This window comes from Clarias gariepinus, chromosome 18 (assembly GCF_024256425.1).
Source record: "Clarias gariepinus isolate MV-2021 ecotype Netherlands chromosome 18, CGAR_prim_01v2, whole genome shotgun sequence".
Lineage (NCBI taxonomy): Eukaryota > Metazoa > Chordata > Actinopteri > Siluriformes > Clariidae > Clarias > Clarias gariepinus.
In genome coordinates, this window is record NC_071117.1 from 18,680,265 (window position 1) to 18,695,359 (window position 15,095).

The 15,095-nt window shown below is 34.5% G+C and overlaps 1 protein-coding gene across 4 annotated transcripts in view; it reads right to left on the bottom strand.

Annotated features, from left to right (window-relative positions):
- LOC128506913 (FERM and PDZ domain-containing protein 4-like) overlaps positions 1 to 15,095 on the bottom strand; it is a 67,653-nt gene that overhangs the window by 14,307 nt on the left and 38,251 nt on the right. For all 4 annotated transcript variants that reach the window (XM_053477532.1, XM_053477531.1, XM_053477530.1 and 1 more), the window contains exons 3-8: positions 7,079 to 7,239; positions 5,687 to 5,789; positions 4,589 to 4,634; positions 2,255 to 2,359; positions 701 to 808; positions 393 to 524 (exon numbers count right to left, since the gene is read on the bottom strand). In XM_053477532.1, coding sequence (XP_053333507.1) covers positions 393 to 524; positions 701 to 808; positions 2,255 to 2,359; positions 4,589 to 4,634; positions 5,687 to 5,789; positions 7,079 to 7,239 — 655 coding nt within the window. The remainder of the gene's footprint in view (positions 1 to 392; positions 525 to 700; positions 809 to 2,254; positions 2,360 to 4,588; positions 4,635 to 5,686; positions 5,790 to 7,078; positions 7,240 to 15,095) is intronic.

The window sequence follows — 15,095 nt, forward strand, 5'->3', positions numbered from 1 at the left end:
GTACTGTATAGTGGTACATACTGTACCATAGTACTACCACAGTGCAACTGAAGTTCCATAGTACCTACCCTGGCATTCTCCAAAGTCCTATGATGACTACAAAGGTACCATAGTAATACTAAGGTATATTATGATGTTTACTATAGTTACAGTGGTACATACTATATATTATGTATATAGTAATAATAATAATGTCACATTCCAAAGGAGCTTGAAATATTAGATGGACTGGACAAATGTAATTCATTTTCCAAAAGTCGAAGGGATATAAAAATACCTTATAATTGCAAGGTCTAAAAATACGACTGCTGTAGTCTGTAATAAAAAAGAAAAGCCAAGTGGCAGTTTGAGATTCATTGCTAAGTAGTAAAAGCAAAATAATATTGAAGTACCAGAGTTAACATCTCCTGTTCGTGTAGGAGCAGCAGTCTGCTGCCAAAGTCCTCTGTCCTCTGTTCCAGCATGAGCGAGAAATGCTCGATGCACTTGATAGACAGCTTCTCTTGCAGCGTCATGATGACATCCTATATCGCATAATGACAAACATGCATTGAGTTATCAAATACCAACATACAGGCTCAGGAAATGAGACTGTGACTGTGAATTTTAATAAAAGAAGCAGATTTTAGTGCATTTCAGGGAATATTAAATGCAAGAGCTATGACTTTAGGTTGCTTCAGAAGACAAAAAAGAAATTTACCTTGATCGATGTATTGTTGTCGAAGCGAAAGGACTTGGTCTGTCCATTCTCCAAATACACCTTCAGGACATTTGGCATGAAGAGCAGAGAGTTGTCCTTCACAGTGTCCTGCGTGGAACCAGAGCTCTGTTATATTGGACTACAAGAGGTTCGACACAGACATATCATGCTTTCCTGATCCTGAACATGGTAGCACTATGCTTGGCAATATAGTCAGTATGCTATTAGTTGATTGTCAAATAATTGGCAAATAGTTTGTATATTGGATTTTATGTATTTTAAATATGTATTACTAACAGGTTTATACAGCAGTACTATAAAAGTGCTATACTGTATAACTGCACTATATTGTCAAAAGTATGTGAACACCTGACTATCACACCCATACATACTTTATGGACATCGCATTTCAAAGCCAATACAGAGTTGGTCCACTCCAGTTGTTGTGCAGACTTGTGTTCATTTAGCTACAAGAGCATTAGTGAGGTCATGCACTACAGTCAGCATGCATGAAAGTGGTGGTCCAGTTTATCCCAAAAATGTTTAATGGAGTTGTTCAGGATAAGAACTGTAGTTTATATTCACAGCAAACACAATAACAGTGAAAATACCACTGAGGCAGTTAGCTCATTGTGTTATGGCTCCAGTTCCAAATTGGAGGTTGGTAGTTCAAGCTCCAGCTCCACCAAGTGTCCCCTGTTGGCCTCTTGACCTACTGTAATCTTGTCTGCTCTAGGGATCGCTGTATACTGGCTGACCCTGCGCTCTGGCACTAGCTTCTTAACAAAGTTGGGATATGTGAAGAATGAAGAATTTCTTGGTGCAGTAATTTATATATACTACAAATAAAGACTTAATTTACCTTTATTTAAAAATTACTTTAAACATTGCATGGTTGTTGGGGAAAGATGGGACTGGTTTGGGATAAATTTTCCTAATTGCTGATCCCCTGGGATTTCATGTAAATGGTTTATAGAACAGTGGAGAACGGGAAGACTAAAACAATAGTTACAGAAGCTCTAATGGCCACTCTTTATAACCACGGTCACCAGGAAATCGTCTCAGGGCTCACAACATGTAAAACCATCAGACAGAGAGAGATTGTGGTTGAGGTTACAACAGATGAAGACCACATCATAATGCAACACCAGAGGTTGCAGTGGGCACTGGCCCATCAAAACCAGACAGTTAAATATTTGAAGAACATGGTCCTCTCAACCCAGTGTGGCTATTCGTCTCTGACCTCTTATAGAACTGTTGCTTCCTGGAATTTATTTTCCACCATTTTCTAATATAATTGCATGACAATTTGATTGATTGATATGTTGGAAACTTGGGCAAAGGACGTTTTGATACAGGACCAAATAACTGCATTGTGGGAAAGAACTCATGATATTAATGACATCCTGTCTTTAACAAAAATAATCTGTTTTTGGCACTATTTATATAAAGAAAAAAAGAAGAAGTCTATAAAATAATTTTGCTTTATGCAATATTGAACCTTGATCTGTTAATAAATTGATACTTAGGCTACATCAGTACTACAGAACTTACCGGAACCTGCCCATTAACGATGACTTCCTCAGCAAAGCGCACTTTCACCGGGTTTGATTTCAGCTTGGCTTTTTTGGCTGCGCTGATAAAAGCTGATTTGGGAGACTGAGAGTAGAATATAGAGATAAAAAACACTGAATTATTGAATCCGATTGTTCAGAAGTTTAACAGCAGCTGCAACAGCAGTTTTGTTGAAAGGCCGGACCAAAGGTTTATATTAACACTTTATGTTACGCTACGTTTATATATATATAAAAAAAAAACATGATGTTGAAACAAGACTTAATTTTTTATTTAAGATTTTATTATTTTTTTTTTTATGGAAGAAATCTCCAGTGTTAACTTTTTGTCAGTATGTTTTCCATCATGGCAAAAAATTCAGGACTTTGCAGTTTCTTTACATTTTAGCATGCTGAGTAAAATGAAAGGGGAACCACAATAGGCACTAACTTAACTTATGCAATGTTAACTATAAACTGATTTCAGTATTTAATTCGTAAAAATATTTTTTATGAGGTTATAAAAAGATTTTTTTGACACAATAAAAAAAAAAATACAAGAGTGATCCAAGGCCAAAACTTGCATAGGTGCTCGTATTTTAATGGTTTTGCCCTGATAACAAAGGCTTTATATATATTTTCTTCTTTCTTTGTTACAAAAAGGTTGTTATTGCTATTGCAAAATGTGGTGCAATAGGAGAATACAACGCTTAATGCTGTTAGAGAAGAAAATAATCTCAGGATGATAAAAGCTTCACTAATTCTTAAGAGTTAATTCAAAACTCACTTGATTTAACTAACATGCTGGCCCAGACACTGAGAAATCTAGGTGCTATCTTATACATTCCTGTTCCTTCTCTACAGAAACTATCATTGGTAAATCCATTACAAGCCTATACAGTAGCTGAGTGGTAGAGATGTACTTAACAGTGGCTCTGTGGGGTTTAAAAGGCCTTCTAGTCAGTATCACAGAAGCGCTGAGCTAAACACTGACAATGCTGACGTTATGTTGTTTTCCTTCGATCTTTTATGATAACTGGAGAGCTGCCCCAATGTCAGTTTGCTGACATGGTTACAACAATTAATTGCCGTTGTTTTGCTGTGGGTCAAAGAAGCCAAGCTGTCACTCATTCCTAAAATATGCATAATTAAGAGTGAAGCAATGCTAAATGATGCTCATAAGGCTCCCAAATAAAATACCAAGCCATACAGTTGTAGTTGTATATTTGTAAATGAGAGGGAACTCTAAATGGATCAGAAAGCCTATATTTCTTCACTGCTTTGTACTTTATTCAAGCATATACTGTACCAAGCCAAGAGCTTGAAATGCTGATGTTATTTGTGCAATATCTAAATAGCAATTAAATTAGAGGAAGACATGTAGAGACTAGCAAGTAGCTGTGTTTCTTTTTTTTTTTTTTTTATTATGTTTATCATATACAGTGGGTATGCACGCCCCCTTTAAAATAATCACATTTTGTTGCTTTGCAGCCTAAAATGAAAACAGACACAGCATTGTTTACTCAGTGCAACTTTTCAGATCTAAGGAAAATCAGCTGCCCTCTGCTGGAAAGTTGTCAATAGGAAGAAGATTTACCTTCCAACATGACGATGACCCAAAGCACACAGCAAAACTGACCACACATTGGTTGAAGGAGAAAAGGGCGAATGTCCTTGCATAGCCTAGTCCGAGCCCAGACTTAAACCTCATTGGAAATTTGTAGAATGACTTGAAGACTGCAGTCCACAAATGGTCACCATGAAATGAAACTTAACTTGAGAAGTTCTGAAATAAGTCTAGATTTGCAAAGCTTTGTGTGCCATTGAAAAGGTGATTGGTTTCACCTGATTGCGTTTACAAGTCATTTTTCCATTTTTTTCTGACATGTTGGTTAATCTAAAACTGTCTGTCTTTATTTCAGACTGCAAAGCAACAAATGTCATAATTTTAAGGAGGGGTGATTTTTTTACTCTGTACCCACTGTATATAGAAATTAACTGTCTAAAATGAAAAAGGGTAAAAAATTGTTTATACACATTATTTATGAACAATGTTCATGTGAAGAGAGTCAAATTTAAGGTGCTCTACTGTTTACGTGTCATTCCAGGCAATCTTTTCACCCTTAATATTTAGTGACCACATTCCACACTAGAGATAATTGGTCTAATCTTTATGACACTTATAAACATACAGTAAATATTGTGATTAAAATTAAAAAAGAAAATAGATGATCTGGTTGGGAACAGTTAGAGAAAGTGCCCTCAGTACTAATTAAATGATTTATGTATAACCAGTTAGATGAAAGAGTTTTCTGCTTCGCATCAGTTAACTCACTGGGTATGGCTGAACAACAGTCAGAAAGATTGATTCCTTACAGCTCCTGTGAAGGGAAACAGATAGAAACACATTTAAGTTTTTTTTTACTTTTTTCATTTTGTGAAAAATTTTAAATACTAATGACAGATTATTATACAGTAGGAACCACTAGCCCAACTTCTTAGACTACTTCCACTAATAAACACACAAGAGAGATGCTTGAAAGCATTTCTTTATATTAAAAAAATCTGTTATTTTAAAAATTGCTCTCCAAACTCTCATTTAAGAGCGGTGCAGTCTTTCATTTTCCTTTGAGATAGATGTTAATTTGCATAAATGTCACTAACCTTTTTGTTTTTTCCGTCTGCACCATTTTACCTTCTTCTGTCTGGAATCATTTTTGTTTTATGCCCCGTAATTATGAGATGAAACCACACGCACACAATTTGAGGAAAATCTTGATGCCTTTGAATTTATTACTTTCTGCTGCCTGGAGGGATCATGCTGTTTTGTTTTTGTTTTTTTGTTTACCAGGCTTTAGTGTATTCTTGTGAAGAATGAATGGACAGATGGACGGGCAGATGGATGGATGAAGTTTACTTCATTTAAGCATTTCACTGCATATCATACTGTGTATGTGACAAATAAAATGTAAGTTTGATTGAATTTGAATTTGGATGGATTGAATAGATGGATGAATGGCTGGCTGGCTGGAATGATTACTGGATGGATGAAATAAATGATGCCTGAATGGATGGCTCCATGGATGGATGGATGGATGGATGAATAAATTACTGGTTGGATGAAACGAATAATGCCTGCATGGATGGATGGATTGATGAAATGAATGATACTTGCATGGGTGGCTTCATGCCTGGATGAATGGATGGATAGATGGATGGATGGATAAATTACTGGATGGATGAAATAAATAATGCCTACATGGATTGCTGCATGCATGTAAGAATGGAAAAATGGAAGAATGGATGAATGAATGGATGGATGGATGGATGGATGGATGGATGGATGGATGGTTGGTTAAATAACTGTACAGATACTGTATGATTGGCTAATGGATGACTGCATACACGGATGGAAAAAGAAAACTGAAAATACCTGACAAGGTCAATGACTCTTTCTCTCGGTACTGCTGCAACTTCTTCCTCATTGATCATTATTATCTCATCTCCTGGAATCAGTTTTCCTTCAGATGGGCCTCCTGTTGGTTAGAAAACACACACACGCACACACACATTGTCTCAATTTGCTTTTGTGATAAAACACATTCTAAAATTCATTTAACATCCATATACTGTAGAACTTTATGAGCATATACATAGTTTGATTCATGGGACACCACTTGAGACTCTTTGTAAAAGAAAAATGAGTGCTTTAGCCTGATATTTGTATTGGTACTTTTAACTTTCTGCTCTCAGAAACAAAGTATTTTGGGAACTGCTCTAGTTTATTTCTCTCAGCTGGCGTTACACGTGAAGGAGCTTTTGTTCATGATGACCACAGTGATTTCATATGCTCCATTTATTTCCCTTGGGAAGTACTCACTTAAGTGTGTTTATAAGTAAAAGTGCTGCACGAGGCAGTGTTGTGGAGAGAAGTGTCTTCTCAAGTCATTCAGAAATGGTTTGCTATGTGTTCACTGAACAGGTCAGCACAAAGCTGTTTATCACTTTGCATAATTTGTATTAATTTCAAAATGTAATAAAAAATGATGTTCCCTTTTTGCCAGTATTATGCTACGCTACGCTACACTACACTACACTACTCCTACACATATATTATAGGTGGTCAACAATTAAACAATTTGGATTGATGCATTAATGTACTGTATAATACAAATAGAATACAATACAATACAATACAAAATACAATAATGTTAAAGGCAACAAATGATGAATTAATTACATTTTAATACTATTGTATATAACAATACTATACTTATATTAACTATTGATTATGATATATCTTATATTAATATTGATATATGACATATTAATATATCGTATATATCAATTACATTTAATTTTTAATTCATATTGTTAAAGTGATGTTTTCATAGAAACTTGGAAACCTAGAAATAATTATTTTCTACATGTTCTTCGTCCTGATCATCATCATCATCATCATCATCATCACCACCTTAATTACTGTGAATTAATACAAGATCTCTGCAAATACTAAGAAAAGAACATATAATCAAATATTTTATTGTTGCCTTAAGAATCAAAATCATATTGTATTGCGTGAAAGTCTAAGGCTTAACATATTACACCATGTATGTACAGTAAAATGTTCATATTATAACATACCCCTATGAATACACTTTGAATTTAAAGAGAAAGTTGGACCTTGTGTATATCATTTTTGCTAAACCACTGAAGGCTAGGATGGATCATATAATTAAATATATGGTTAATAATCAAATCCATGTTTTTTTGGCTTTCGGATTTACCACTTATTTGTATGCGACAAAAGTGCGGACTTGTTTACCTGGTGTGACAGAACGCACCACAACAGGCTTTTCACTACCAGCCACAAAGCCGAAGCCCAGCACAGGATCTCTCCACATCTCGACTCTGCGAGGAGCAGGAGGAAGGACCTGAACACCTTCTACACGCATCTCTTCCAGAGAAATGCTCTGAGATGCTTGGCTATGGAAAGAGAGACATTGGGTAGTATTAAATAAGTGTGAAAAACATTAATAAAGCATTCAACAAACTCAAGCCCATTGAGAACCAAATAAATATTATAGAAATTAGAATGATAAAAAAGGCGTTACACATATCATGTCACATACTGTATTGTAGACTGGACCGTCAACTGTAGAAGTACTGTATATGGATACCAGTTATATTTATAAAAATTTGAATAAAAAGTTTATATCTTGAGTTCTTTAAAGCTGCCGTGTTCATTTTTAAGAGTGTGTTATATGGAAAATCGAATTAAGTGGCATTAAATATTGGCACCCATCCAGAAAACATGCAATATTTAGCAATATGTAGATCTTAGACTTATACAGTATTAGATTTTGTTTTTTCGCCCTGAGTACTGAATTGTTTCCCCCCTTAAAAACACTTGTTTCACAATGATTAGGACCGCACAATTAATATTTCATGAAGCGTGTTCTGCAGAGAACAACAACACTGAGGTCCACCTATACTAAGCTTTCTGCAGGCACACAAAATCCTTGTGTATTTTATCAAAACTGATGTGAAGACCTACAGTAAGTGCATAGTTTTTTATACATCGTTTGCATATCTATTAAAAACAAAAGCCATTGGAACACCTCATTCTAAATAAATGAATTAATGAATAAGCAATGAAATCAATCATGTTTCTAAAAGGAAATTATATAGTGTATAAAATGAATGAACAGACCTCTGTTTAATATCTATTTTATATTTTATAAATGTCTGTTTGCTAAAAAGGAACCTATATATATACATACATACTTATACTGTATATATAGTATATAAACTGTTAATTATTATAGATTATGTTTTTGTGTTTGTATTTATTATGCACAGTATAAACAATGGCAGAGGACAGCGACATTGCCTTTTTGTCCAGCTGAAATGAACTGGATCGGAAATTCGGGAATAAAACGGTGCCAGATTGCTCTGCTGTAGAAGCATATGAGCTCAGGCTGCTAGGGAAAGAGTCATTTCCAGAAGCGTGTGAGCCACCTGCTGCAGGGAATATTCTCTCAATTCCTCTCCGAGCCAAACGAAAGCTAATACTACTCTAGTTATTAGCTTATTCTCTTGTGTAGCGACAGAAAAGCCTTCCACAAATAAGATATTAGTTCTTTGCTTATCTCTTTTCTCACCTATCTATTTCCCACTTGTTCATACAAAACACATTGCTGCAAATGAGGAAAACTCCAAAGGCTACAGGTTAAAAAAAAGGAGTTTTTAGGAGATGTTGTTCTACAGTAGTTCCAGACGGCTTTTCTGTATCTACTGTATACGACCAAAATATGTTGGAATATCCATTATATGTTTAGTGTTGAAAAACTTTGAATGAAATATGAGAATAATGTTGATTATTCTCTTGAAGGTCAAATTCATCTCGTAAATATATTTTGTATTATGTTTGGAAAGAAACTCAGAGATTTAAAGTGACTGAGCCTTAAACTTCAGGGTGTATTTTCATTCATGGATGGGATGTATTAGGCAGTCAGTGAACATTTTGTCCCTAAAGTTAAAAAAAAAAAAAAAAGGGCAAACACAAGGGTTTGAGCAACTCCAATATGTGATGGCTTGACTACTGGGTCAAAGCAACCCCAAAACTGCAGCTCTTGTGAGATGTTCCCAGTCTGCAGTGGTCAGGACTTACCAAAGATTGGTCCAAGGAAGTAAAACCAGTGACAAGGTCATGGACCATTTAATACTAATCCTGCCATAGAACAGTGTCAGAACATACTGATGCACGATGTTATGGCTGATCGCATGAGACAATACAGAGATAAGCAGATGTTGTGATGATGACCGTGCCCTGACATATTAATGTATGTGGTTAAGTGGTGTGGATACTGTTTATTTTTGTTATTTAGAGTGAACTTTAAACCAGCACTCAGAAAAAAAAACAAAATATTAGTCAATTAATTGCTGTAGTTAGTCGTCCTATAACCAGCTGGCCCATGGGTTCAAACTTTTTAACCTTTTGATTATTTGATATTATTATTATCACGTTTAATCACTAGTCAGTCACTGCGCTGCGATTATAAATCTTGTCGTTTGTCAACAGGTTTGTGGCATCGTCAACTGTACACTGATCAGCCATAACATTAACACATTAACACTGATTATCAACTATACTGGACATCAGTAAAAAAAAAAAAACAGCTAGCTTTTCCAGTCTGATCCCACAAAAAAAGCCAATGCAGCACAAAAAAAAAGCCAAATCACTAAACTAGAAGGAGCAAAAGCGTCCAAGCATGGCAACTGGGCCTCCAAACCACCCATATTCCAATCGAATAAATCATCCATGAGACACACTTGACAAACAAGTCTGATTCACGCAGGCTCTAACCTACAAACCATAACACCCAGAGACTCTGCTGACAACATCCTGGTGCCAGATACCAGAGCACATGTTCAGAGGCCCTGCGGAGCCACACCCCGAGGGAACCCAAATCCTACATCATTATAATGTTAATTGTTTTAATGTTATGGCTGATCTGGGTATGTGCTGAAATAATCAATAGTTTAAAACACTACATATATAATAATAATAATAATAATAATAATAATAATAATAATAAGTAATATATAATAATAATATATATAATTTATTTAAAGAATTGTCCATCCATCTTCAACCTCGACTAAAGATGATTGTTTTTTTATTAAAGAAAGCGACACGTTAGATAACAAAACACAACAACATAATGAAGGCTGCAGGGTTTTTTTCATAGACCAGTGCGACAATTAGAGTTTCCAGTAAAACTGTTGACGGATTTTCTAAAATGCTCTGCAAAATTTACAAGGTAATTTGCTTATAAAACTGCACAAAGTGTACTTTGTGTAATTTTTTTTTTTTAAGTCAAGTGGTGTCACACCAACTATTGATTTTTGTGGTTTATTATGGCTCTTTATAGCATTTTATATGTGCAAGCATTTAAAACATCTTTGCTTTACATAATTACTTCAACACTATATATATATATATAGGATATATCAGGATAGCTTTGTTTTAAAATGTTGCCACATATATTAAGGACTGCTCCTCATGCAATTACATAAGCCAGTATGAAACAACATTTACACATTTAGCCCTAGCTGAGCCATTCTCTCTTGATGCACTTCTTTCCAATGAATTCACTACAACAATGCTGAAATAAGCTATTGTCCTGTTTCTTGTTTAAAAACTTAAAAAGTATTACACATGTACTTGTTGTACCGAACTGGCCACTGAATTCACTTGCTGCTACAAGAGAAATTATCCTCAGCTGATGAACCGGAAATCCAAAGCGGACATGCTGAGTGGAAATCATCAAAGTGAATCTGTTTGATCAAATATTAAATACATTGCTTGTTGGTGGTTGTTATTACATTGAAAGCAAAATAATAAAAAAAAAAGATTTGCTAAAAGAATTCAACAGAAATTTGATGCATGAATATGAGATGGCATCTTAATGTGAGTCAGGAATTATAGCACGAACAACATTTTATATGGAACACTTTATTGCAAATGACAGGACAGGAAAAAAAAATGCAATCCTCGACTTTTGATTGTTCAGAACAACAGAACACAGGTCTGAGAATAGAAAGCTCCCTTTATTTCTCTATACAATCCCCTGATACACTAAAACACTTATCGCAGAGTTTTACAAGTACTTGGAAACCATCAAGGTAGAAATCATAATCAGGCTGCCTGCTTTATGTCTAAAATGATGATCTTTAATGATCAGGCATTCTATTCACAGATACAGTATGACTGCAGTAGGCTCCAAGCTGCCTCAGCCGGGATCATTATTCAAAGACTAATGGTTTCCACCATTGGTGAAAGTTTGCACCATTCAAAACACCCTTCGTAATTTTATCCCTTAAAGCCAAGAACCTAATTTGAAGACAGTGGTCTAAAATCAAGTACAGTAAGACACTCAAGCAACCTCAAAGGGATGAATTGGTTACAGGTTATTATAATAACCTCAACATTTGGAAATACAGTACAAGTTAAACACCTGTGTAAATTGTCTCTGAACATGAAATACTTTTCCTGACTTACTGCAATATGAACTGTTGGATACAGCACTATTAGGGATTTTTGTTCAAACAGTGCAAGGAATTGATAAACTAGGCTTTAAATAAAACTAAACTTTTTGTACAAACGATAACATTTAATGAAAAAGGATTTGAGGCAGAAGCTTAGTATAAATACTGGAGGATTGTGTGCATTATGGTGTTCAGATGAATAAATAAGGGAGGGGAGTATAGATTGTGGGATTACTGTAAGTAGCTTTCAGTATGGAGCTAAATTACACTCCAGAGTGTGTGTAGGAATCTGCATAATCCAGCAACATTTGTCCATGATATCATTCTAGACAGCTTGCTAAAATATAATGCGTAATTAATAATAATAATAATAATAATAGTAATAAAAAATCTGTTATTGTACCTCAAAAACCAATGACCATGGCATCCTAATGCACATGCAGACATTTCACATAAACCAATCAAAACTGGCAATATCCCATCTGGCCCACCACTGACCCATTATCAAATGTATGTGTGAGTTGTTTGACAAATAATAGAGTAGATATAAAAAATCTTTCAAGTGTTAAAATTACAGGTTTTTGTGATAAATGAAACCAAAATAAATGATGTCAGAGCCTTTATTGAGATTTAGCAGCCAACAAAAAAAAACGAAGTGGAAAACATAAAAGAATAGTTTAAAGAAGGTAGAAATGGAAAAAAAAAATTAATAACACTTTGAAGGCTGTAATCAACAAAGTGGCCATGTGGACAGGGACATTACCAAGAACTGGACGTCCATCCAAAATAGATGAATGTTGAAGCAGGAAGCATTTTCTGAAAGCTTTACAGCATCATTAAAGGAGCTGCAGGAATATATAGTGAGTGCTGGACGATCCCTAAATGTGACAGTGTGACATCCATGTTCAGGATGAGTGTAACGTCTGAACGCAAGTGCTGATAATAGTGCTGTCAATATTAACGCATGTGATTAATCTAGGAATTTAAATGCAAATTAATCATATGAACAAGTTTGTCCTAATGGCTTTCCATACTGTAATCACAGCACGGTTGACTGAGGTTGATTGCACTTAATGGAGACCAGTAGACATCAGTATGTAACTATAACTACAATATCTCAGTGTTACAGCACATCTAATCGATGACAAATGGCAACTGCACTCATTCACTCTGGGCGTGTTACAAACAGAAATAATACATTTTGCCGAAGCATGTGCTGGCCAATTGCACTAGCCAAGTTGAAAAGGAGATAATGTACATGGTCACCAGGGCTCACAATGTGATTGTCGCTGAAAGGAGATTACTATTCCAGAGATTTTAATTTACCATTTGTTAAATGTAAATGTTTGAGATATTATGAAAATGCAAAATCTGTTTCAAATACATTTATTCCAACCGAGCACATTTATAATACGAGTAAATCTGAGTATCTTAAAATTGTGATTAATCATGGTTAATCACAGACAATGACTGCGAAATCATAACTTTTGTAGGAAAGATACATTAGTGCTTTCTTGCAGACTGGAGTGTATTCGACTTGAGCCTACAACAAGGACAGATTGCAGTAATGGCTATTAGGTAACAAATCAATATTTGTGTGTAAGCAGAGGACAAAGAGAGGGAGAGTGAAAGACAAGGCAAGAGAGAAATAGAAAAGAGTGTGTTTGTTTCAGTGTGCAAGGAAATATTTTTAGAGTCACTGCCATGTCTCAGTGAGCATAAAGAGCAGACACAACTCCACTGAGACAAACCTCCGACTCTGCGTCTTCGAATGCTTCATTTCCTTTTTTTTCATCAATCAAAATTCCCTTTTGACATTTCCCCTTGTTTAACTTAGGTTTAAATCTCAGAACCCATTTATCTGAGTGATTTTTAATAAATTGTTTTATTTAATTTTAGTCTTCTAACATTGTAATCACTGTGTGGAGTCATACAGTACATATGCCATATGTTTATATGATGTAGGACGTCACACACAGGACTGCCAAGTGTGTGTTAGTATCATCCCAATGGTGATTTAATAAACCAGACTAGCTTGCAAGAAACCCTGATTACTATTCTATTATACAAATAAAATTTTTACCCAGAATTTTTTTTTTACAGTGTCTGGTGTGTTTCCTCAGAGTACTCCGGTTTTCTTCCACAGTCAGATGCAGATTAGGTTAATTGGCATTTCCAAATTGCCTGTAGTGTGTAAATATGTATGTGAATGTTGTCATACCACGGTTGTACAAAATGGATATCAAAACAATGGTCGCCATTGGCCTCCACGGTCCCTAGTTGAACTACAGAGATTTCTAAATGGATGAATAGATGTTTATTGTTGTAAATAAATGAATAGTTGGGAACATGCAGCTTTCATTGCGTGCCAATATGGATTCTGCTCTTTAACCCTTGTATTCCCAAATGCAATGCTGTAATGGTAGATCTTAATTTCTAAATGTCTTGTTAAACAGGTGTGACCTGAGTCTAGGATTAAAATTATCTGACTGATTCATTTCCTGTTCATTCAAAGTAGTTTGAATTAAAAAAATTATTCCATACAGAGTATTTCATATAAGGGATAGCACAAATGTTCTTCTAATGCACAGTATTGAAGTTTTGACATAATAGTGCATGATTAAGGGTTTTATGATATCATTAATACTACTTTTAATACATTTTAAGTCAAAATGTTTTGGAGAATTATACAGTAATTCACAGCCTAATGATGTTTGTCTTGTAATTTAATTTAGCTGTTTTTATTTATTTATTTATTTATTTATATGAGCGCCTGATAAACATTGAAGTTTTTTAGTGTCTTCACTAAACAATACCCAATGTTCATCATGTTAGGATTATATCAGAATATACACACAATGTAGCTGGGAAAGAAAAAGTATATATAATTTTACAGATCACGTGTTTTTGATAGTGGGCTCTGTGACATTTTAAATCACTTTATTTCCACTGCACAAGTATATTGTACTGTATATTGTTATTAATGAAGTATTATTTTGACATACTTTTCTTACGTGTTACCAAAACTAGAACTTGTACCTTAACATAATCACATTTCCAAGATTATATATATATATATATATATATATATATATATATATATATATATATATATATATATATATATATATATAGACAATCAAAGTACTAATGATAAATCTTATCTGCTTATTGTTTTTAAATTTTATTGGTTTAGGTTATCATTTAATAATTTTAGTTTAAAGCATCCAGGGCCCTATGAATCATTCAAGCATAAAGTATCTAACTTAAGGCATGAACCAATGAGAAACAGGTGCAGATGATGACAGATGATCAGGTCAGTGGTTAGTATACTGGTGATGCTGAATGCTGAGCGGTTGGAACATATTTAAATTGTCCCCTCAGGCACTTTCCAGTCTGTTACAGTAAAACATTTGTTCCCATTCCTTTAATTTAATCTACACAATTTATGTTTAAATAAAAATATAATGGGTGGCTCAAGACTTTTGCACAGTACTGTATTTTAGAAGTTAGAATGTTTTCTTTGCTTATTCCAGTACGAATAGCATCATTTCCATTGTCTAATGTGATTGAAAAGGCAGAAAGTCTATATATAAGTTCTAGTTAATAGTAAATATTACTGAGATTAAAGTCATGGCAGAACAGTGTAATTTAAAGCAGAAAATACATTCTTACAATATTAGATATTTTTATAGCCTATATAGTATTAGACTTTTTATACTCGAGTACATTTAGAAGCAGCAATCCTTTATATTAATTTAAGAACATTTCATTTATTTTGATGCTAG